This window comes from Myripristis murdjan, chromosome 6 (genome assembly GCF_902150065.1).
Source record: "Myripristis murdjan chromosome 6, fMyrMur1.1, whole genome shotgun sequence".
In the NCBI taxonomy this organism is placed as follows: Eukaryota; Metazoa; Chordata; class Actinopteri; order Holocentriformes; family Holocentridae; genus Myripristis; species Myripristis murdjan.
In genome coordinates, this window is record NC_043985.1 from 7,428,538 (window position 1) to 7,453,793 (window position 25,256).

Below are 25,256 nucleotides of genomic sequence, written 5' to 3' on the forward strand. Positions count from 1 at the left end.
AAATAAAATGAAACTTGAATTATCTGCATGAGGAAATGGAGAGATTGAGTTGTTGCCATAGGAAAATACAGACTATAAATAACTATAGAGCAAACAGGACTGGATCAAACATCTGCATTTTCAGAGCTAGAGAGTGTCAAGTAGAAAACTATGAAAAAAATGAAGCAGTACAGGGTCTGCAATAACACTAGTAAAGCATACTGAGGTAGAAATATAAATGAAAAATGTCTATGATATGAAAACATACCAAAAAGTAGATGTAGTAGATATGAAGTATGAAATATTATATTAGATGAAATTTAAAATATCCTCGAGGACACCGGGTCTTTGCAGCAGCAAGAAGAACAAGTAAATAAAAATCGATGTCAGGAATTATGAAAAATAGATATACACAGGTAGGATGAAGCAAATAAGAAAAACAATATGAAGAATGTGACGCTTAAATGCAACAGTCACCTTGGATGATAAATATCCAATTTTATTCACCGAAATTTGCCTGGAGCTTAGAGTTAATTATTATTCAGTGTTTATCTGGTCCGCAGACTGTGGCAGTCTAATTGACCAGCGGTTGTCTGATATTTGTAATGTTCCCTTTGGACCACAAGATGGCACTGCAGCTCCTTCACAGCCATCAGCATCACTCAGCTGCAGAACGGTTGTCCTCTCTCATGCTGCCCCCACATAAAGGTCCCTGTTGGCCCCGGGCACTGATGGCAATGATGTATATGCACGCATACACACACACACACACACACACACACACACACACACACACAAAACACAGTTTGCTGTGAGTGTGACTAATCAGCCCAGATTTTGTAGCTCTCGTAACAGAGCACTCAGAGCCAGTCAATCATTGGATGTTGTCAAAAATAACCTTGATGATACGACACAGACTCACTGCGACTCCTTGTAACCTTTGTGTTCTGTTGCCTTGGAGACCCGTGGAGTAGTGTGTGTGAGTGTGAGTGTGTGTGTGTGCGCGCACTTGTTCCAGCTGTTAGACATTGAGACTTACATGCTGGAAACCAGTTTCTATTTGTGGTTGTGGGTTCTATAGGTACATACTTACATAGATGTGTGTGTTATGTGAGCCATTCTTTGCTGCTGTCATCATGTTTTTTTTTGTTTTGTTTTTTGTTTTTTTTTTTGTAAACATAAATTAGTGTTATTGGGATTGAACTGCTTTCGTGCAGTGTCTTTAACAAAACTGGCATGGCAACGTCCCTGTATTTGATACAATGTGCCACCAAAACTTTCAGAAGAAGCTATTATCAATTAGTTTCTGTCAACAAAGTTAAGAAATGACTGATGACTGACTGATATGATATTATTAGGTGTTTTTTTTTTTAATCAGTTATCAGACATAGATCTCCAATCAGCTCAGAGGAATGCTTCCCTTGTGTGAATATTGTGATTTGGATATAGCTTTTAAATAGATTTTTAAACTATTCTAATCAATTCAAATTCACTTCATTCAGAAATTTTCAGAAATTAGCATATTAGCAAAAAAAAAAAAAAACTACTGGAGCATTAATTTAAAAAACACCAGAAAATTATCAGCAAAAATATATTACAACTATATACAATTATATTTCTGATTATTAAAATTATATATCTACTCATGAGATTTGTGATGCTGGGTCACTGTCAGATATGATATGAGTTCCATAATGTACGTCAACAATTAAACATCAACTGCTTGAACCTCCTGTGTGTGTGTTCAGCCAGTCAGCTGACAGTATGTTTATGTTTTGCCGGCCACCAGAGGACATTTTTCCCTGTAAAGACTGTGGGATCTGGTACCGCAGCGAGAGGAACCTGCAGGCCCACCTCATGTACTACTGCGCCAGCCGACAGAAGCAGCCCGCCGCGGCCTCCTCCCCACCGCAGGACAAACCCAAGGACTCCTACCCCAATGAACGCGTCTGCCCCTTTCCCCAGTGCAACAAGAGCTGCCCCAGCGCCAGCTCGCTCGAGATCCACATGCGCACGCACAGCGGTGAGAGCAAACTTCGTATGTAAACCACTGATACAGAAGGAATAACATTGATGCTGAATGCACAGAGCTGAGGAAAGAAGCACAGCTCATACAATTATTGTTAAAGAATTATGAAATCAGGTCATGAAGCTAAAAGTTTAGAGGTGACATTGGTCCTAAATACTCTTGCAATTTTCTAGACATGGCTAATAAATTAATTTCGGTTAGTTTCTTCTTGATTTGTGCTCCCCATAGTGATGAAATCTACAAGATCAACTTTGGAGGCACTTTAAATAGGCTTTGATGAGGGGTCATGAATTGTCACTCTTTGCCAGCCTGTCCACAAGCGAAAGTGATGCAGTTCATTCCCTTTGACACACAAAAATGTTTCATTCAGTACATTTTCACTAAATGATAGTTATCCAGAATGTATATATTCACCAGTTTATTGTGATTCCTGATAGACAAGCTATCTCTCTTTATCTCACTCTAATTCCCTGTCTCTGTCATATGGCAGGTGAGCGTCCATTTGTCTGTCTCATCTGTCTGTCGGCCTTCACGACGAAAGCCAACTGTGAGCGTCACCTTAAGGTCCATACGGACACGCTGAACGGGGTGTGTCATGGCTGTGGCTTCGTCTCCACCACTAGAGACATACTCTATAGCCATCTGGTCACCAGCCACATGATTTGCCAGCCTGGATCCCGCACTGAGGTCTATTCCCCGGGGCCAGGCCTGCCTAAGTTGCCCCTAGCCACAGGTTAGTCACACTTCACCCGCTGAACCCGTGCCACACAATCTGCATGCTGTAGATCTTTACGCTGGCGACACACTACATGACTTTAGCAAAGATTATACCCATGATATTGCACTGGATACTGATGAGTATCCAGTGCAATATGTACTATGACGTGTGCATTTTACATCACCAGGCAAATAAAATTAAATCTTAACAAGATTCAGAGGTCAAGACTTGAGAGACACTCAATGTTTGCTTGTGTCTTATGTTTTAGTCATATGGGAGTTTGTGTTTTTACCAGATTTGAGGGATGCTCCCTAAACTATAAAAAAGCCAGCAAATGCCTGTGGATAAATGTGCTAAGTCCAATATTTAAGTCAGTTCAGTTGTGCAGTGTGTCCCTATCCTCAATCTTCAAATGGTTTTCCTTCTATGGGTGGTTTGACAAAAAGTCCTTCCATAAAACTTGTTGCTCACATTTGTATTATCACTTAAGTATTCCACTAATGCGGTTTCTCTGTATTAGGTCTCAGTCCAGGAGACTCTGGGGTGGTGCTTAAGTGTCAGGTGTGTGGCCACAATTCCGACTCACCTGCCCAGCTTCAGCAGCATGTACGTACCCACCTGGAGGTCAGGGTTCCTGCCGAGAGGAGCCCAACCCCTCGCCAAAGCACCCCATCATCAGTCGACCACCCCCAACTCCAGCCCTCACCCCAGGACAGGGAGCCTCCAGCCTGTGTCCCACGCCCAGACTCCTCTAGCCCAGGTGCAAACGGTGGCTCGGCTACGCCACGAGGATGCAGTCCTCCTGATCTTCCAGCTACTGACGTGATAATCAAAGAGGAACCTCGCTCAGACTCCGACACAGAGGAGCAGGGAATGGAGATGGGCGAAGGTGGAGAGGAGGAGCAGGATGGTGAAGGAGAGGGGGATGAAGAATCAAGGACAAACGAGAGGCACATTGCCACAGCCTCTTCTCAGGCATCGACTTCTCCCAAGAGTCCATCTGTCACGGCTGTAAAGGCAGAACCAATGAGTCCCACCCCCGGTTCTAGCCCCGCGCACGTTGGAGGGGCAGGGTCCATGTTGCCAGGAGGAGCAGTGTTTCTCCCACAGTACATGTTTAGCCCAGAGGCGGCTATCTTGCCTCCAGCCTCAGAGATACTGGCTAAAATGTCAGAGATGGTCCACAGCCGTCTGAAACAGGGCCAAGCCATTACTCAAAACAACCCAGCCGCCTTCTTCCCCTCTGGAGCAACTGGAGCTACTTCTACTGCCACTCCGCCTCATAAAGGGGCCACTTGCTTTGAGTGCGACATCACCTTCAACAACATCAATAACTTCTATGTGCATAAGAGGCTGTATTGTTCAAGCAGGCACCAGTCAGAAGCCCCTGCTCCAGCCTCAGGCCCAGGGCTGGCTAGGGACGCAGCCCCAGCCGCTGTGCCTTCCAGTGGGGGACATGGCTCGTCTGCATCCCCCCCGGGTGGACCAGCTAGCAGAGCCGCCTCAGCCTCGCCCACTGACTCAGACCCTGCAGTTGGGAGTGGAGCAACAGAGGCCAGGAGGCTAATGGAGGTGAAGACAGAAACCCCAACAGTGAAAGAGGGCGTGTCATCTTCTTCTGAAGGAGAGGGAGGAGGTGGGAGCGTTGGAGGAGGAGGTGGAGGAGGAAGGGCAAGTGAGGGCAGCCAGAGTCCTGCCAGCTGTTCTGCCGAGGACCCAGATGACGACCCCACTAGAACCTTCTGTGAGGCCTGCAACATTCGCTTCAGCCGTCACGACAACTATACTGTCCACAAGCGCTTCTACTGCGCTTCACGCCACGACCCATCCAACCAGCGTGCCAACCACATGGCCAAGGCTACCGCCACCGCCACCTTCCTTCCCCAGCCCATCCGCACACGCAAGAGGAAGAAAATGTATGAGATCCACATGGCCAGAACTGAAGCTTTAGCTAACGCTGCTGCTGTTGTCGCTGCCGCTGCTGCCTCTGTCCCATCTCCCTCTGCTCTGAGCCTGGCTGTGAAACAAGAAGTTTCCCCTCATGGGGCAGGCAGTTCCAGCCCTGAAGGAGATGGGCCAATCGACTTGAGCAAGAGGCCCCGGCTAAGAGAGGCTCCTCGGCGCAGCAGCAGCAGCAGCATTCTCCCTGCCCTGCCTCTTACCGACTACCACAAATGCACAGCTTGCAGTATCAGCTTCAACAGCATTGAGAACTACTTGGCTCATAAAACCTACTATTGCCCTGCCACCACCCTCCATCCCCACACCTTGGAGCAGCTCCACAGGCTCAAGCGGCCGGCCTCCACCTCTCCCAAGAGCAGGCCTCAGCAGGAGCGCCCAGATCTTCTCCACCCCATGGAGGCTAAAGCTCTCCCTGCTGAGTGGGTTCCCCAGGGTCAAGGCACCTCACCCAGCCCTCATCCCTCTTCCTTACCTGGTTGTGATGCAACATCCCCTCAGCATACCACCACCACCACCACCCCCGCCCTTGCCGCCACCCCAGGAGCTGGGGCGAAAGGTGCTGTTTCACCCCAGGTGGTCTGCCCTTACTGCCCTAACAGGCCCATCACAAGTGACTTGGTGGAGCACTTCAAGACTGCCCATGGCCTGGTCCTGACCGTGCAGCCGCCCCAGGAGGCCCAGCCCCCATCAGGAAGTGTGGTCAGCCCTAGCCCTAGTCTCAGTCCTAGGGATGGAGTGGCTGCAACTGCCTCCACCTCCACCACCCTCACCAACCAGCCCAAATCACGTTCCAGAGTCCATCGAGACAGTGTCAACGGGCAGGAGAGGAGAGATACGGCTTCCCCTTCTTCCCCACTGGTGAATGGTAGTCCTTTGGGTGGGGGTGGCTCCCCTCCAGTCGGCTCACCTCTGGCTGTGTCCCCCACCAGGGCTCACTCTCTGACTGTGTCACCTGTGCCTGAGGCCCTGAGGGAGCCTGTGGGGTCATCCCTCCGTCCAGACAAGGCTGTCGTAGCCGTGGCCTCCAACCCACTCCCTACACCCCCTGCTCCCTCCGTCCCGGGCCCTAAGACCCCACTGACGTCTCCTGTCCAGAACGGTAACTCCCGTTACTGTCGGCTGTGCAACATCAAGTTCAGCAGCCTGTCCACCTTCATAGCTCATAAGAAATACTACTGCTCCTCACACAGCGCCGAACATGTCAAGTGAGTTAAGAAATTCTCTCCTTCCTCCTCTTCTACCCCTCCGCTCTCTCTGTCCCTGAGTGGAGGTTTTCTTTCATTCACTTCCAAGAAGCTAAGACGCCCTCCCGCCCTTCATGCCAGTCGTCCCGTATGTGTGCCAAGACGGCGCTCGGCTGGCATCACCATGTATGAAACTGAGTGACTGTTACTCACCTGGCAGGGCCTGATATCCAACTGCCCTGGGGCAGAATTTGCAGGTGGTGTTACTAAAATACGGTAACTAATAATCCTCCTTCTATGGGTCAAAGTTCATATTACACTAAGAGCTGAGATGATGCTACCTGGCTTTCTGCCTATCTACCTGCACACACTAGGGTGCCCTAGATGATCGTCCCCAGAGCATTTCACCTTCACTCTTCGTTCTTCTCCACCATCCAGTATGTGCCACTCGCAGGCCTCACAGTATGTTGCATTATGGGACGTTAAAAAGATCTATGTCAACCCCCGTTTCCGTCTCTCTGCCGAACCACATTGTTTAGAATGACTAACTTGATTCTGACTGTTGGAAGCTTTTCTTGCTGATGATGATACAGTAACAACAATGCTGATTACGATGAATCAATAGTCTTTTCCTGAGCTCTTGATGCTCCTGAACTAAAAGGAGGAATCATTTCTCTCGTGTGGAAAAGACTTGATTATTGTTAATGTTTTTAATATCTGTGCATAGTGTATGATGTCTGAAAAAGAATTCTATAATGCTTTTGGTTTCAACACTGGCTCTTTTTGCTTACTAGAGAGGCTAAAGTGTTTTTAGCTGAAAATAAATATGTGGTATCACAATGTTACCAATTACGGAAGGATAATATTTCCAAATGGACAGTTTTGCTTTTCTTTCATATCCACAAATTTTTATTTTCTCTTTAAAATGCAAGGGAGAAAAAAAATGTGAAATATTTATCTTTGAGTCCTCACTGATTTCATGTCAACGGAAAACTACCTACCTAGTGTCTGAGAGTATTTGTATTTTTTATTTGTATATTTTTCATACTGTTCAAAGGAACTGTTTGGATCTGGGTGTGTTGAAGTGTATTTTCTAAGTGTAGATATGTAATATCTTCTCACAGTAATCACTGGGATCACACTGAATCTTGTTATCACTTTAGCATTTTGTCTTTCATTTATGTAGTCTTTAATTGATGGTGAGGTTAGAAAAAAACAACACTGTGTTTGTTTTGACCTCCTCTAGTACACAGCTAATTAGCAACACAATTAGATCATAACGGCTTCAGATATAAAGCTTTCCTGAGCAGAAATATTAAGTGTGCATTTCAGATGCCATTGTTTTTACATTTGAGTAAAAACAGTGGAGCCTCCCAAATTTGAAGGAATGCCAATAGAAGACTGGTAGAATTTTTTTTTCTTTGAAGGCCTTTTTTTTTTTTAACAATACAACTCCTCTCCTTTGCCCTCCTCTGTTTTCCAGAAGCAAAGGTTTTATCATCATGCTCTTCACACTCACCCCATTCTCCATACTAATTGCAGGGGTGTTAAGGGAGCGCCCTGACCCATTTGGCATCTGTTCCTAGGTAATAATTCTCTCCTCTCCCTCTTTGTCTGATGAATCCATGCTATGAAGTTACCAGCCTCACACCATGTAGTGTGTTTACTTTACACTTACACAGCTCTACACTTATATTTTGCAGACCGCTACTATATTGATGGCTGATACTGTCAGTTCTACTAAGGGATCTGTAAAACACATCAACAGCTCTGTGTCTAATTTGCACATCTTGAAAGGTGTGATTTTTTTCTTTTTTTTTTTTTTTTTTTTAAATAATGATTGTGTTTCTGTCCGGTAATGAAGGTGTAACAGGAAAAAGTGTCAAGTCATCACAATGTAGAACAGCACACTTCGCACAGTAGATAAACACGTATACATTAACCAGTATACATTTGGCCTGAGTATATTCTTTCTCTGTAGTTCTCTCCCATTGATGCATAGCACACACACACACACACACACACACACATACACGCACCGTTTGCTCCTTATGTTCCTGTGCTACTGTTCAAAATGCAATACAGTGTTAGCTAGAACTGTGAAATGCAATTTTACTTCCAACACCAATATAAACGTACCAGGAGTCGACTGATATGGGTTTTTTGAAGGCCAAAACTGATGGAGATGTTGTCCTGTTTTCATATCCATATATGGTCAATATACGTTTTTAAGGCTGATGCCAATTATTTTCGGATTGAAGCTGCTCAAAGCCAATATTTTTTTTCCAGATATTATCATCAGATATGGTGTTTTCATGTCCCCAAATCACAAAAAAAAAAAAGAAAAAAAAATCAAGGTGGGAAAGCCTTTCAAACAGCATCTGCCCCATTATGGGACCCTGAAGCTCTCCACTGAAGGCCAGACTAATGAAACAGATGTAGGTGGGTTAGCAGGGTGACACTGCAGGTTTTACACACTGTTGAGTAAAATGATTTCACAGCACACAGGAATAATTTCTTTGGTCACATCATATTTAAAATGAACTCGTGTTGGTTAGCTTTGGTCACAGAGGAACCTCCGTCATATCAGAGGTGGACCACACTGACTGGACCATGTCTGATTTTAACAAACAGATTGATATCAGTCTGACCCTCAGCTTTACCTACAGACACAAAGTGGCCAGGAGTGGAGCTGGAAATTCACGGACCCACACAAGACAGATATGGACCTCTATTATGTGATTTATGCTACAGTGGTAATGTTGAAGGACCCTAACTTAAAGGGATAGTTCACCCATTTTGAAAATGTGATATTATTTCATTTCCCCCAGTAGCACCAATACTGTCCTACATAACAGCTTGGGGGGGAAGGTGAAATTCACACTTTCTCAGCCTTCAGCCTTTTTCCTTTGATCAACTGAGTTCTCACACGTCATGCCAGCAGTGCTTGGGAGGGGCTAATCCATGAAAACACACAGGTGCGTTTAGGTGCGTTTGCAAGACTTGTCTCCAAAATTCCTCTGAATATGCAGTTAAACAATTCATTCTGATTTCCAAACGACTTGTTATCCTTCGTTGCTGTCAATCATTCAAAAGATGGAAAAGTAAGTTGGTTGCGAGGTGTTTTCAAAAAATATCTGCAGTCCAATTTTTACATTACCTGTTACGGGTTACAGTCAGCCATTTTTGTCATTAGATCACTGTACTCCTGTTACATGTAATCATTTACTCCCCCGTCCTGCTTCCCACCCGCTCCACTGTGGAACCAGACCCCTGCTGTGTTCACCCGACGTGTCTGTCCCCAAAACTGGAAAGCAAACGTAAAAGTGGAGGGTTTTTAACAGGGAAGGAGAAGCATTAATGGAGGGTACCAGTCCCATCTTGTGAGTGTTTACAGTCGTGTTGGTCTGTCTCTCGGTTCTTAAAGGGAGAGAGAAGATGCAAGAGAGAGCAGTGTCAGCTTTTCACAGATTGAGGAACTCAGTGCTGGAAAACCATCTTTTGAATTAACCCTTTTTTTATTGCACTGTGTTGTATAAAAATGTGCTGAATGTTTTAGCTTTAGGGACTTTTTTGTAATATATTTATGTTTATACAGCACTTTTCCTCGTACTAAACCCATCATTGTTCTACTTTGAAGGACTTTTTGAAAATTTTCAACCCTCTCATGTAAAACTTTAAGTTGAAAACATTTTTTGTGAATGATTCCGATGAGTCAATAATGGAGAAAATTACAATGAATGTCAGACTGTTTATTTTTTTTTCTTTTCCTTCTTTTTTTTTTAAATATTAATTTCATTTCAAGTTCCACTACACTCTTGTCCAAACTATGCATGGGAAATAAAAAAAAAATGTCCTGACAGACACTGAAGAAGAGTGATTTTTTCCCCCTCCTTCTGGCTTCATTCTTCTGCTTTTAGCACCTACACAGCAACTCTCATCGAGTGGAAGTCCTTGACTCTCTAAACCCACCCAAATCACTTCTTCTTTCATAAGAAACTTTCTAGTGTGCTGTTATGTTTAATGTTCACTCATGAAGAAAGGCTGAATGAATCATCAGCTCAGCTTTTCCAGCAGCGTGCAGAGCTGTCTCTCTTTCCTTTCACAAATTCAAGGCTGCTGCAATCAATGGCAAAGTGCGCAGACAAAAACAAAGTACCTTTGGCTTTAACTTTCTGATCACTTTCTGAATTGGAGGCTATGTAAGCAAACACACCAGACCAAATGAATGGACTCATATTACCAACTGACTTCTCATCTGCACTCAACCCTTTCATTGTGGCAAATTAATTCCCCAGAACTTTAATGTGATTGAATTTTTTTGGTCCACTTACACAAACAAGTAAAGCCACACTCTTATACAACCTGTCAATTTATCCTGAGCCATTAGTGTAATTACCATTAACATAACATACTTTTACACAATCACTGAATTTTGCATTGTGTATGGTCCGATTTTGCAGGAAACCACAGTATTGCTTTATAGCATGAAGGGAGTTTGCTTTATGGCACAAAACAGGATCACTTTGCAAGTAACTTTTACTTTGTGTTTTACTCTGCAAGTAAAACACAGCGTAATTCCAGCTCCACTGTGGTACAGTGAACAGTGTGATCTTCATGTTCCATGACCTCGTCCGAAGGCATTACCTGTTATCCATAATAATATAATAATCAAATGATAATCAACCTTTTTTCTTGCTCTTCAAGTGTACACCAGGGAGGGGGGCCGGGCACAAGCACCAACATCTTTGTGACAGGAAGTAACAGGGTTTATGGGAAATGTAGTCTTGATTTTAGAAACACAGAATGTTACAAGTAGGACCTTACAATGAAGAAATCAGCTTCACATGAGGAAATATGACACAAAAAGAGCGCAAATGAAAGTTATAAATCAGTGACACGGTGCATGAAATTTGATCCGATGTTGGGATAAACTTGCACTCCAAGTCAAAACATGGAGAAATGTGCAACCCCATGTAGCGACTATGGAAGCCTGCACAGCTCAAATAATCATGTACAAAGTTAAGAAAAGGCTGTGCATTTAATTAAATGTTGATGGAAGCATCTCATCTGGACGCTATTTCACTATTTCTCAAATAATCCTTTCTCACTCCTCTGCCTTCTCTCCACAAACGGTAACACTAACCAGAAGCACAAAGTGACACTTTCAGGACCAAAGCCCTGTTCTGCTCGACGAAAAGTGACAGACTCAGGGTCAAAAGTTTGTACCGTCAGCCGTTCAACCTGCACAAAGACTCATGGAGGACAAGCCTCTGTTATGTTTGATATCAACTGATAGCACAAATCAAGACTGTTTCAAAGACACCACTTTGATCCAAGTATCTGATTTAGAAGCAACAAATGGGTTTAAATTTGATTGTGGGACCCTCTGATTAAAAAAAAAAAGGTGGTCTTAAAAATTTTCAGAATAGTCTTCAATTATAGTCCAGGACCCTTTGTTCATGGGATTCACTCACTGATCAGCTGTTCATGGTCAAATTATTTTCAGTCACTTTTCCCAGGAAGAGAGACATGAATATCATGATAAAAAACAAACAAACAAACAGATAACATATATCTGTGTCTGCTGCCAGTATTTGAATTGCTGATGATTTCTACTCAGTAACTCAAATATAAGACAACTGCATTTAATGTATGTGTGTTGTATTATCTGTGACTAATAACTCAGTGGCATCATGAGGATCCAAACATGTATTATTACCGGCTATTTTACGGGATGGTAAATTGCAGAGTCCATTTTGGTGATCACTACCTTTTTTTTACATGCACAGTGAAATGAGGTGGAACAGAGAGCATGCTTATCCTCGTCCCACAGCCTCTCTGGGTGATTGGTTTGTATATTACTGGCTGATTTGAAGCGGTTCAGCTGTGAGCCGAGCACAAAGTGCCTCCTGTGTTGCAGTGAGCTGAAAGCTCTCTGCTAAAACACTCAGCACCTACAGTCTGTTGAACAGAGGCGGGTTTCCAAGCCTGATTTAGGCCCCCAGCACGGCTCATGGGGTGAAATAAGGCCCAAATTACTCAGGAGAAAGTAATGGCAGTGCAGTTTTGCAGCCAAAGTCAGGCGCAGTAAAATACTGGCAAAATACTACCAGCCTGGCAGCACAATGAGAGTTTTAGGTGGAAGAGGCATTATTGTTAGAGCTCTTCCTCTTCTTCATCTGCCTTAAAATGATCTGTACAACAATCAAACTTATAGGTATAGGTTTCAAATTTCAAATCTCCCTCAAATTACATTGGCCGTCCAGATGGTGTCACTATAACAATCAGCTTTACATTACAATCCTTGAACTGTAGAGCCTAGAAAATATCAAAATAAATAAATTAATTAAAGAGTGACTAAATCCCAAAATCAAATCAATGTGATGCATTGGTGGTGACATCACCTGCAACCAAACACCAAACACCAGGCGCCCTGTGTCTCACCAGTAGAGGTCAGGCTTCACAGGGACTTTGGGGTTTGAGATCACGTTTCATGGCAATGAATTTGCTGGGGGTTTTTTGTTTTTTTTTGACAAATTTTCTGATGGTTGTTCTGATGCTTGTGTGTGTATGTTTTGTTGCTTTCTGGTCATTTTCTTGCAGCTTTTTGCTGGTTTCCTGTTAATTATTAGGTGATTTCTTGCTGATGTTCTCACCACCTCTTTCCCCATGTTTTAGAAAGAAATCAAGTGAATTTGCTCAGTTTTCAAAGGGTTAAATGTGACAGGTTTCTTGTGTTTAAATGGTTTCCAATCCTTTCACAAGTTTTTTTTTTTCTTTTTGTTAATTTTTAAGTTTTTTAAAGTTGTTTTTGAAAGAAATCAAGAACATTTCCTCAGGTATCTTTTTTCCATTTCCGAGTCCCTTGGACAAAAATCACTTCAGATGTGGCCCTGTGCCTTGATGGTCCAGAACATGAGAAGCGTTGGCACCCCTTGGCGCGGTGGTCAGGGAGTTGGGAGTTTGCATATCTCATTAGGCCCAACCAAACTTTGCAGCAGCAACTAAGACTGGCAATGTGTCGCATCACGATGGCCTTGATCATAAAGTCACGCTCACGTTTTGTGTCCAAAGGAGGCTGGACAACCAAACTTCACATTGATATGATTTGGGATCAACATCAAAGTGTGTCAGAGTAGCTCATGCTGAATATCACCAGCATCAGGACAAACTTTCAGTTTCTCAGATGGCAACATATCAGGCAACATTTCACCTGCAGCTGCTGGACTTCTCAACACTTCAGTGATGCTTTGGTAAATAACTGAATCGCGACCTGCTTTGCACTTTAGTGTTTGTATGTCACGCTCTCCCCTGACATGAACAATTCCCTAGTTTCTAACTCTGTTTGGTTAATTCTGCTCCCACCTCCTCCGCCTCATTTTCCTCCTGCTATTAGCCAACTTTCCTCATTCTGCACCGCTTCAGCATCACTTCACTGCTGAATATTTCCTCCTGTAGATTAAATTCTCAAGGCCGTCACATGAAGTGCTTACGTGCTGCAGTTTCATGAGGTTACCCTGGTTACCATAGCAGTTTCCCCTGCATTTATCCAGCTCTGCTTTATAAAACCCAATTCTCATCTTTCTTTTCTTTTTTCTTTTACCAGGTCTACAGGCGGGTCAGTGCCAGGATAACCAGCTTTTTTGTAAGACATGAGCACACCCAGCTTTGTGCTGGCAGAATTCTTTGGTGTATAAACCAAAATGATTGAATGAATCTTTTCCCATCCTGTAATGATGTGCAAAAAACTGGCCAAGAGGCAAAATGCACTGGTTTCCATTTATCCCAGTCTGACATGAAATTTTCATCTGCATCAAAATTCTTGTGGGAATGATGTTTTTCCCTCCTTTATGTCATTCAATTCAATTAGGGCCCTTTTTTGAACATTATAAATGACATGTTATAGTTCCTCAGTGTCATCCAAAACACCCCAAACAAATTAAAATGTTGATATTTCTTCTATGTTTTGGACAGCTAAAACACGGATGCATGCAAAATGTGTTGAAAACATATCATGTAATTTCATTTTTACTCAGTTGCCCTCATTGAATTGGGAAAAGTCATTAAATATGAAGCAAAAAATGATGTTAATCATGTATTTAGAGACGTTAAACATTGAATGGGTCTCAAACTGACAACAACGATAATAAGTATTATCTATCATAGATCAGCACAATGTTGGTTTATTATTAGTGGTGTTATTTATGTTAGTTGTAATAGTTGAAACAGAATTAGTCGGTTTCAGTTTTAGTGTCCCATGATGTCCTAAATGGTGTTTCAGATGTTTTTCCACCCTGAAAAGAATAAAATTCTGGAGGAATTTAAGTATAATCAATACCACTACAAAATATCAGCTGTAGCAAAATCAGTGCAGAAGTAACACAATCTGTGTTCAAACCCCAGACCGTTCAAAACTGGTGTGTGTGTGTGTGTGTGTGTGTGTGTGTGTGTGTGTGTGTGTGTGTGTATGTGTCTTCTGTGTGAACACAGAGACAAATCAAAAGGACGGTGTTCCTCCAATAGGTGATCATCAAGAGTCCTTCCATGGCCTTTAATCCACACTGTGGCCTTTTCAATCTCTCCTCCATCTGAGCAGCCAGCGTGCAGTTTTCTCCTGCCAGCGCCTGAACACACCGTCCTCCTCAGCGTCCTCGTCAGCGTCCTCCTCACCGCCCCCCTCGTCGTCCTCCTCACTGCCCCCCTCACCGCCCTACACCTCACAGCCATGTGGACGCACAGAGAGGTATTAAGGAAGGGAACACAGGGTCAGGAGATGAAGGGTCGGGTGGTAGATTACTACTTTAAAGAAATGCACCCGCAGTTCAAAAGCAGAGAACATGGACTCAGACACACACACACACACACACACTTCACAGCGTTGCAGAATTTGACCAATGACTCGATGACGAAGGTGGTCAAGTGTGACAGGAAAGATAGCAGCTGCCTGGACACAGAGAGCAGCAAAACCAGCCTCTGATACATCAAAGCCATATACTGTAAAATAACTAAATAATAAATAATAAATAAAATAATAAATAAATGATAAACACATCAATTTATCTGTATGCCATAATTTGATTTGATAATTTTTTAACATAACATAACGTAACATAACATAACATAACATAACATAACATAACATGTTATATATTCTTCTTTTTTATGTGTCTGACATCCATTATGTTACTTAACTCTGAGCCGGGGTCATAACAATGCACTTAACTTAAATAGTTGAAGAAATGATATGAAATATGAATAAATATATCAGATATATTTATTATAATATGTAATCATGGTTGTATAGTGGTCGTAAGTTAAGAGAGGGTTCATATATGACTTTAGTGAAATCCATTATCCATTATTATGTAAAGGATCTGTGTAAATGTGCAACACAAACATGCGCACAGGAGGCCGTCATTACCATGCTCCACCACATGATATGAATATCCCACCATTAGTGATGGGTTGTTCGCGAACGAGTCGATTCTTTTGAACGGCTCTTTGAAATGAACGAGCCAGTTCCCAATTTCTTTGTTTTTTGCTTTAATTCACTCTGTATCCATTAATTTCAGTGTATTTGGTCATTTTTGAATGTTGTGAACAAAAAGAAAGAAGAAGGAGTCATGTGTGTGACTTGTTTGGCCAGCAGTGGCGGTTCTGCCTATGTTTCCGCCCTAGGCGAAATTACTGGCTTGTGCCCTTCCATGTTACTACTCCTATCGCCTGATGCCAGCCAGTGGCTTTTTTATTCAAACAAGATTTTGTTCATATAAAAAGTATTTTTCCAAAAAAGGGTCTTGAAAAAGAGAGGTCATCTTAAAATCAGGGTCGTCTTTCATGCGGGTCAATATGGTATTTTTTTGAGCACACAGACCATTGCCTAATGAAATTATCATCATTTCAGGATAATTCAAACTCAGATATCACACCAATAGAATATATATGGGATGTCAAAGTTTGAATGATTCTGATCGAAATATTAACCCACACTCTCCTTCCAGTACAGTCTGATACCACCCTGTTAGTCTCATGTTTAATGTTTAGGTCTTAATGGGTTAAAAATAAATAAATATAAAAATGAGCCAGTCTTTTGAACGGCTCTTTGAAAGGAATGGATCCTCAAGATCCGGCTCCCTTCAAAGAGCCATAAATCCCATCTCTACCCACCATGCAACGGGAATCCCTCCTGGGCTGCAGGAGTCAGGGGTGTTAGTGTCTCCCAGTGGAAACAAGCGAGTGCCTCCATGCTGCTACTCCTTGGCCTTCATGGAAAACTTAATGAAAAGGGGCTTTATCTTAAGTTCCTCCCGCTCTCGCTTTCTGTTTTATTATTATTATTATTATTATCGTTCTCTCTTGCTCTGCACTCAACAAGGCTAATGAGAGATGCACTGCGGACAGGTTTAAGATGTGTCCTGCCTCATATTCAGGAGGAAGTGGCACACAGAAGATAGCGGCCGTGATTGCATTCTAATTAATTCATCTTCAGTGGAAGTCTGCAGAATGGACTGAAAAAGACGAGAGAGGAAGAATCTCTATCATAGCCGGATATGGCCTTTGAATGAGAAATACATTTTAATAAGAATCTATCAGACAACTGTTCTGCAGACGGAGATACTTCCACACTTGATTAGAGAGAGAGACGGATTCAGGGTTGATTCAGATTCATAAGGAAGGAAACGTCCTTTCCTTCGACCTTCCTTTGGGCTTTTTATTCATATGAAAGCGACGCAGTGGAAAGTGCAGTGCAGTGTATTTACCTGGGAGACGCAGCTCCTCGCCGTGAGACTGGAACTGAAAGGTCACCTGATCTGCTGGAGCTGCTGCGTGTTCCACGCTGGTCGTACTGGGCAGAATCTAGCATGTCACAAAATATGAATGCATCCTAATAAAATGACTCAAAATAAACCATTGCATTTAATTACTCATAAATTATTAATGTATTTATTTACTTTTTTCTTCTTCGACTGCCCACCCTAGCTTCTGTGTCTGAAATTAGATTTTTAGTATCTGGATTGTTCACATATTAATTTTTTCTTCTCTTCTATTTTATTCCTGGTATAAAATGTAGTTATGGACATTTTATGTTATCACACGTATTAACCTAATTATCTAATACCTCAAAAAACCTCCAACCTTGAAGTCTTTGAATGTATACATATACCTATGTCAAATTGCAAGAAATCACATCATTCATTTTTTTCTAGACTTCATGCAGCCTGTGACTTGTGCCCAAAATTTTGGTTTGCATGACACCCCTGGTCTGACACCTCTTCACGGAGCTACAAAAAAGTACTGCCATGATCTCAAGTGATTTCAGACTGATCAAATACAAATTACGAGATACTCAAATGGAATTAAAACACCGCCCGTCGCTGCGCAGGTCTCTGGGAATGTAAAGCAGAGCAGAGCTGAAGAACACACATGTTGACTTTCCCCGGAAACGTGAACCACTCACTCAGCAGCAAGAGAGCAAGTAGCGAGGCCACTAATGGCTGGAGTGTTTTCAGTTCTTTGAATAGTCCTCGTCAAATGAATGCCTGCTCTGACCACATGGTGCCCAACACAAACTTTAAATAATGAAGTGAGAGAGAAAGCGGCGAGTCTGGGCTGAAAACAGGAGAGAAATCATTGTGGAGGGAAGCGGACCTCCAGACCTCTCCATAAACTGCTGGCATCTGCTGATGCTCAGCACTCAAAGTGCACAGCCACACAGTTTCCCCCAGCTCCAATACATCAGCAGGCTGCACTGCAGATCAATAACAGCCAGCGGTCAGTACTGAGAGGAGAAAAATGGAAGCAAGCACAATCTTATACTTGTTGATGCAGTTTCCACTAAGCAAGGAAATGTGGACATACCACAGATGCTGGACCTCTCTTAACGCTGAATCACTTAATATATGCTTTTACTTTTTTCTTTTATTAATAGTGACTAAGAGATGAAGACTGCTTTCCTCCACAGACGTAATGCCAGCACAGAGTCTTGCAGTGTTACTGACGTCGGCAGCAGAGGAATAGACATAACTGAGAAAATAATTGCCAGTGTCCATGACAACGCTATTATTAACTTGCAGTATACAACTGGCTAATGACTCAACATCATGCTTGGCACAGACTTTTCTGCTGTCAGTCACGGATGGTGTTAAAATGACTGCCACAGCTCCTGTTAGTGCGGCTTGTCGCTCCTTTTCATCACTGCAACGGCGTCAGTGAGGCTAAACCTTGAACCCTCCGCTGTCTCATCTGAGGCCGCGTTCACACAGAGAGGCTGTTTGCTGTGGACAGTGGAAAAGTTGATCCTTGGTTTCACCGCTTACTTGGTTTGGGTTGATTCACACAGCGGAAGATTTAAACAAAACCAAAAGCAACAAAAGCCGTGTGGGAGCTGTCGGCCAGCTTGTTGGTTGGGTCAGACAGATATCAGCAAGGCAGACAAAGTCAGTGTTTACTTCTGGGATTTTTCTTTTTCCCACTCTCCCGTCACACTGACACGCCTTTGTTTCTGATCAAAAACTTAACTTAGCCGGGCTCTGACCACAAGATCTTTGCTCTGACTTTACAAACCCAGACAAATTGTTGAGAGCTGAGACAAAACAGAACAAGATCAGAACCAAATTGATGCTTATGTGTACTGAAGCAAAAACAGAAAGCTCCAGAGAGAATAGCGAGCTCCACAGAGTACAGAAAGCTCCACAGTGAGAGTGGACGTCCTGACAGCAGATGGGGCAGCTCAGCTGTTTTACAAAGTCACATAACTGGAGTCCACGGTTTGTTTACATTTGACTTGACGCAGGGCTTGACATTTGCAGTGTAGACTGGGGTTGTCACAGTACCAGAAACTCAGTAGTCGATACCAATACCTGTGAAAGAACTGAAACCTTCCAGTGTTTACAACAAACAATAAGTCAGCTGTGCTTAAAGAGCAACTTTTTAGATTGCACAGAATTTCAACTGCAGTATCCAGCAGAGCCCTGAGAAAAATATGGGAGTAATGAGTTGGCTTATTCATAATAACAAAAAGAAAGAATGATTTAACAGGAGCATTCGATGACACTGGTTGCATATTTTGTTTTGGGAATTCATTATTACACAAACAAAGTCCCAGCCATACCAGGTGCCCCAACATTTATGTATATATATACAGTGGTGTGAAAAAGTGTTTGCCCCCTCCCTGATTTCTTATTTTTTTGCATGTTTGTCACACTTAAATGTTTCAGATCATCAAACAAATTTTGATATTAGACAAAGATAACCCAAGTAAATATAAAATACAGTTTTTAAACGATGATTTCATTTATTAAGGGAAAAAAGCTATCAAAACCTACCTGGCCCTGTGTGAAAAAGTAATTGCCCCCCTTGTTAAATCATGAATTAACTGTGATTGACCACATTTTTTTGGAGAGCTGAATTCAATTTCACAAGCCACACCCAGGCCTGATTACTGCCAGACCTGTTGAATCAAGAAATGACTTAAATAGAACCTGTCTGACAAAGGGAAGTAGGATAAAAGATCTCAAAAAGCAACACATCATGCTGCGATCTAAAGAAATTCAAGAACAGATCAGAAACAAAGTAATTGACATCTATCAGTCTGGAAAGGGTTACAAAGCCACTTCTAAGGCTTTTTGACTCCAGTGAACCACAGTGAGACCCATTATCCACAAATGGAGAAAACGTGATACAGTGGTGACCCTTCCCAAGAGTGGCTGGCCTACCAAAAATACTCCAAGAGTGAATCAACAACTCATCCAAGAGGTCACAAAAGAAGCCAGAACAACATCTAAAGAACTGCAGACCTCACTTGCCTCAGTGAAGGTCAGTGTCCATGATTCAACAATAAGAATGAGACTGGGCAAAAATGGCATCCATGGGAGAGTTCCAAGGCGAAAACCACTGCTGACCAAAAATAACATAAAGGCTCGTCTCACATTTGCCAAAAAACATCTTGATGATCCCCAAGACTTTTGGGGAAATATTCTGTGGACTGATGAGACAAAGGTTGAACTTTTTGGAAGGTGTGCGTGCCGTTACATCTGGCGTAAAACCAACACAGCATTTCATGAAAAGAACATCATACCAACAGTCAAACATGGTGGTGGTAGTGTGATGGTCTGGGGCTGCTTTGCTGCTTCAGGACCTGGACGACTTGCCATAATTGATGGAACCATGAATTCTGCTCTCTACCAGAAAATCCTGAGGGACAATGTCCGGCCATCAGTTCATGACCTCAAACTCAAGCGCATTTGGGTTATGCAGCAGGACAATGATCCAAAACACACCAGCAAGTCCACCTCTGAATGACTTAAAAAACCCAAAATGAAGGTTTTGGAGTGGCCTAGTCAAAGTCCAGACTTAAATCCAACTGAGATGCTGTGGCATGACCTTAAACAGGCCTTTCATGCTTGAAAACCCTCCAATTTGGCTGAATTAAAACATTTCTGTAAAGAAGAGTGGGTAAAAATTTCTCCACAGTGATTTAAAAGACTCATTGCCAGTTATCGCAAACGCTTGATTGCAGTTGTTGCCACCAAGGGTGGCACAACCAGTTATTAGGGTTAGGGGGGCAATTACTTTTTCACATAGGGCCAGGTAGGTTTGGGTAGCTTTTTTCCCTTAATAAATGAAATCATCATTTAAAAACCGTATTTTATATTTACTCTGGTTATCTTTGTCTAATATCAAAATTTGTTTGATGATCTGAAACATTTAAGATTGACAAATGTGCAAAAAAATAAGAAATCAGGGAGGGGGCAAACACTTTTTCACACCACTGTATAGGCTGTGTAGTAACCTGACTTCTGCACAACACAACTGATGGTCCCAACCCCATTGATAAAGCAAGAAATTCCACTAATTAACCCTGATAAGGCACACCTGTGAAGTGAAAACCATTTCAGGTGACTACCTCTTGAAGCTCATGGAGAGAATGCCAAGAGTGTGCAAAGCAGTAATCAGAGCAAAGGGTGGCTATTTTGAAGAAACTAGAATATAAAACATGTTTTCAGTTATTTCATGTTTTTTTGTTAAGTACATAACTCCACATGTGTTCATTCATAGTTTTGATTCCTTCAGTGAGAATCTACAATGTAAATAGTCATGAAAATAAAGAAAATGCATTGAATGAGAAGGTGTGTCCAAACTTTTGGCCTGTACTGTATGTATATATATATATATATATGTATATATATATATATATATATATATATATATATATATATATATATATATATATGTATATATACCCCAATTTAGTGCAGAAGAAGAGAGACTGGTTATGGACTGCACATCTGCTTCTCATGTTTTGTTCTCATCTGCTCCCTCATTTTTAAAAAACTCAACTGAATTACAACAACAGCGTCTGAGCTGGAAAACCTCGGAGCCCGACGTGAGGCAGAAAGGGGACGCATGGAGGCACGAGGCGGCTGGTTGAGCTTGCATTCTGCGGCAAACACTCACAGTAACCCTAACCCTCTGAATGTCATGGTTATGAGTTTCTGGTGTCTTGGACTTTTGGTTTATACTCAACCTTTGTTTCTCTGAGTTTTCCTGTGTGATTTGTTGTAGTTTCCTTTGCCCTGCGGCGTCACTCCCATCAGTGGTCTCACCTGTGTCTGGTTTGCTCCTCCCAGTTCCACACCTGCCCTGAGTCTGTGTGATCATCCTTGGTTGTCCTGATCCCTCCCAGTGTTTCCCTCTGGTCTTGTGCTCCAGCCCCTTCCCCAGGTGTGTCTGCTTATCTGATTAGTCCCTTGTGTATTTAAGTCCTGTCTTCAGTTCAGTTTAGTTCTGTTCCTGTTCCTTAAAATGAGCACCAGTTTCATGACATATTCTGTACAGTTTCACCATCAGGAACTCGAAGAACTTTCTTTACTGGACTGATTGATGTTGTTGCAACAAGAGCCTTTTGTTTCACCCGACTTCAAACCTCATATTCAGAGCATCAAGTGTAAAAATGTTAACACAGATTAAAAGAAAGTGTTTTACTGAACCAGTTCCTAGTGTTCAATTTACGCCTTTGTCTGTTTTTCATCATTCCATCACTCAGTTGTTGTTTCATCGCTCTGTTAATGTCTTTTCACTTTATCAGACTCTTCTCACTCCTTCACTTTTCAAACAAGACATCGTAGCTCACATGCTCTCTCTCTCTCTCTTTTTTTTTTTTTTTTGGCAGAAACTAAAACCATGGTGAAAGCCAAGGTACAACCACTGACTGCTGTGAGACAGAAAAATGGATGCAATACAGTCTTTTGGCCATCAGAGGCAGTGTTCAGCACTTACAGAGCAGACACTATGGCGGTCAGTGGGGTTAAACGCTATAACATGCGTTTTAAATAAAAAGTAACTGAACTATTACTATTATTACTACTGCTATTACAGAATTGTAAACTGAAATGAAATCGATGTAAAACTGTAAAACTGTAAAATTGTAAAATTATGGAAATTTCAAAAGATTTCCACTGGCATTGAGGCCATTGTGGTGTTGACTGGCTGCATGACCGGAGGAACCACAGCAGTGCTTTAGTTAGGACAGTTACCTTAAAGTGCCATAGTAAAATTGTGGTTACTATATAAAAACCACAGGAAGCCGTGGTGGATGTGACACTGAATGTCATAATTAGGGTATAACCTGGTGGGAAAAGTCAAAAGGTCTGGACCTCGGTGTCCTCATCGCTGCTTACAGCCATGCAAGTAAGAGTTATATAATATGGCATGAAGCATCTGTCTGACCAGGAAAGTATGAATGATTGTTCAAGAAGTTATCAATCTAATGATGTGTTTCCCAGAACTGTCTGACTGCACTGCAAATTGGCACCATTTGTAGTTTTGCACAATTATTCCAGCAATGTCGTTGCACTATTCGGCGGTTCGAGAGCTAAAATTTCTCAAAGACCGATTCTGACTGCCGGAGACAGATACTGCAGAGCAGAAGCCGGCCATTTCATGAAGCCGCTTTTCATTTTCAGGCTGGCTGGTTGCTTTTCTCTTACATTCAATTTTTTTTTTTAATTGGCTACTTTCATGTGAATGCTTTTTTCTTGCTGAACTTACAAAGTGATCGTCAACATCCAGTATGCCAAGGGCAGAAAGGAATGTCTCTAAGACAACAAGAGAGAAAAAAAGAAGAAGAATGAAAGGAAGGTTAAATGAAAAGAGAAACTCTGCAATGGCTGAAATATAATGAGAGGCTACAAGGACATGATTAAGTGAGGAGTGGGGAAACAAATAAAAGGAGGTGAATCACAGAAACATCATGTGGAAATTCATAATACGTTCTAAAGTAACTGAACAGCACTATAGTTGAAAGACTCCTCCAGACATAGGGGGTTTTATAATTGTTTCTTCTATGCCTGCTGTACTCTTTTGTCCCTGCTGACTGTAGTTTATGCAGCCACACACACACACACACACACACACACACACACACACCTTAATCATATTCCCAGGTGGAATCCCACATCTAATCCACAGGTTTATGAAGTTAAACTAGTAGGTCCTCATTTCCTCCCGTCTTTATTAGGATGTGAAGTTCTTTCCCGTTAGAGCACATCTTGTTCATTTGCTCACTTTTAACGCACATCTTGGTCATTAATTATTTTTGACTGATATTACACTCCTCTCATTTTGCCGTCCGCTGCCATGAGCTCGCTGCGTGGCGTCTTGGGCGTCATGGCAGTGCCGGGGCCAGCTGTAAAACACAAGAAACCGAGTTAATCAAACGGCCCTAACAACTGTTCTTCACCAACTCCCCCATATTGTCCGTGTTAGTCACCGCCGCCCACCACGTCTGACTAACGCAGACCACTTCTCAGCTTCTCTCAATGAAGCAACTAATCCAGCTACTCAGAAGACAGAATAACACCGCCTCAAGGCAAAACCCACCAGACAGAACTCACATTTGTCGTGTCAGTGACTCTGGATCGTCTGCGTCTGAGCTGCTGGGGTCTCAGGAGGTGGAGGTTAATGGCAGCTTATGGCTGAGAAAAAGTTTGGCGAAAGTGAGTGTTGAGCCTAAAGGTGGCGCTAGAGGAAAGGCCATGGGGTCAGCAAAATGAATAGGGTCCTTTCTATATGAGTCATGAATGTGCAGAGCAAATTAGGAATAAATGAAGAGTTAAAGTTTCATGCTTACAGCCTGGATCTGCGGCGGTGGATGTGGAGGATGCGGTGGATATGCTGGTGTTTTCATCATTTTTGGGGATATAATTTCTGTAAAGATGTAGAGTTGCCACCAGTGTTAATTTTGAATTTCATCATTTCATCATCTCTTGACATATTTTTTGTTTTAGTCAGATTTTAGTTATATACTTGAGGCACTTCAAATAAATGTAGTCACAGTCATTCTTGTCAGTTTAGTCAAATGACAGAATGACATTAAAAATACTGTTGAATTTTCTGAGCTTCCTTGGCTTATCGTCCTGGCCAGTCCCCTTGCTTGCATTAAGGTGTAGCATTTACTGATATTTTATAACAAGTGAGCATCATTTAGCAGTTAACATTAATACTGTGTTAACACTGTAGTGCTTTGAAGTGATTTATTCTTGATTCTTAGAAAAACAAACCAAACAGCAACATGGCTGACTGACACATTTGGTCGTGTCTAGATGGTAACCCTAGATTTGCAAAACTCTCGCACATGTGAACTTGATTCAGCACAGTAGCGTTTGCCACTGCACTAACCTTAACCTTAACTTAACCCCAAACATGACCTTACCCGCACTCATGAGAGTCTGAACCTAGATCTGTACGATTTTTGCAAACATGGAGTTTCTATCCACCATACCTGAAATCCAGAGCCATCAAAAGCTTTTGCTAAAATCCAAAGTCAGGGAAACTGTTAGACTAGAAATGCCAGCCTGGAGAAGAGTTGTGTAGTGTGTAGTATTTCTCCCTGACACAGGTTCTTTTTTTTTTTTTTTTGAAAGTTTGATAAATGTCCCAGACAGCCCTTTCTAATTCCCAGGGCGTCAAATGCCACAGCTCTCACCCTTTAGAAGCCAAAGGCACCCTTTGACATCAGTAGGAGACACGGGGGATGGGGATGTAGTATAAAGGGCGAGAAAGTCCATGAAGGGATGTGGTCAGGATGGATGGTGAGTGTGTAAGCCACAGCGACCAAGACTGTGTCCAGTTAACGTGTTTATGCCTGAACCTAACCTTTCTCTAACCTTAACCAAGTGGTTTTGTTTTTCTAAACCAAACCTCATGACACTGACACAGGATAAAAGCGAGAAAGCCCGATGCATCTCATCCTGAACGGTACGTTTGGTGTCGGTGTCAGACGCAAAAGGGGCGTGACAAAGCTGCGGTATTTCATGAGAATGTGTCTCAGATGTATGAAGAATTTGAAAATGAACTAAAGAGATCGCTCTGTGAAGCTGAC

At 42.4% G+C, this 25,256-nt stretch overlaps 1 protein-coding gene across 1 annotated transcript in view; it reads left to right on the forward strand.

Annotated features, from left to right (window-relative positions):
* zfpm1 (zinc finger protein, FOG family member 1) overlaps positions 1–9,738 on the forward strand; it is a 117,863-nt gene extending 108,125 nt beyond the window's left edge. The window contains exons 7-9 of the mRNA XM_030054323.1: positions 1,769–2,002; positions 2,499–2,741; positions 3,247–9,738. Of these exons, the coding sequence (XP_029910183.1) occupies positions 1,769–2,002; positions 2,499–2,741; positions 3,247–5,897 (3,128 nt within the window). The 3' untranslated portion in view covers positions 5,898–9,738. The remainder of the gene's footprint in view (positions 1–1,768; positions 2,003–2,498; positions 2,742–3,246) is intronic.
* Positions 9,739–25,256: the final 15,518 nt, after the last annotated feature.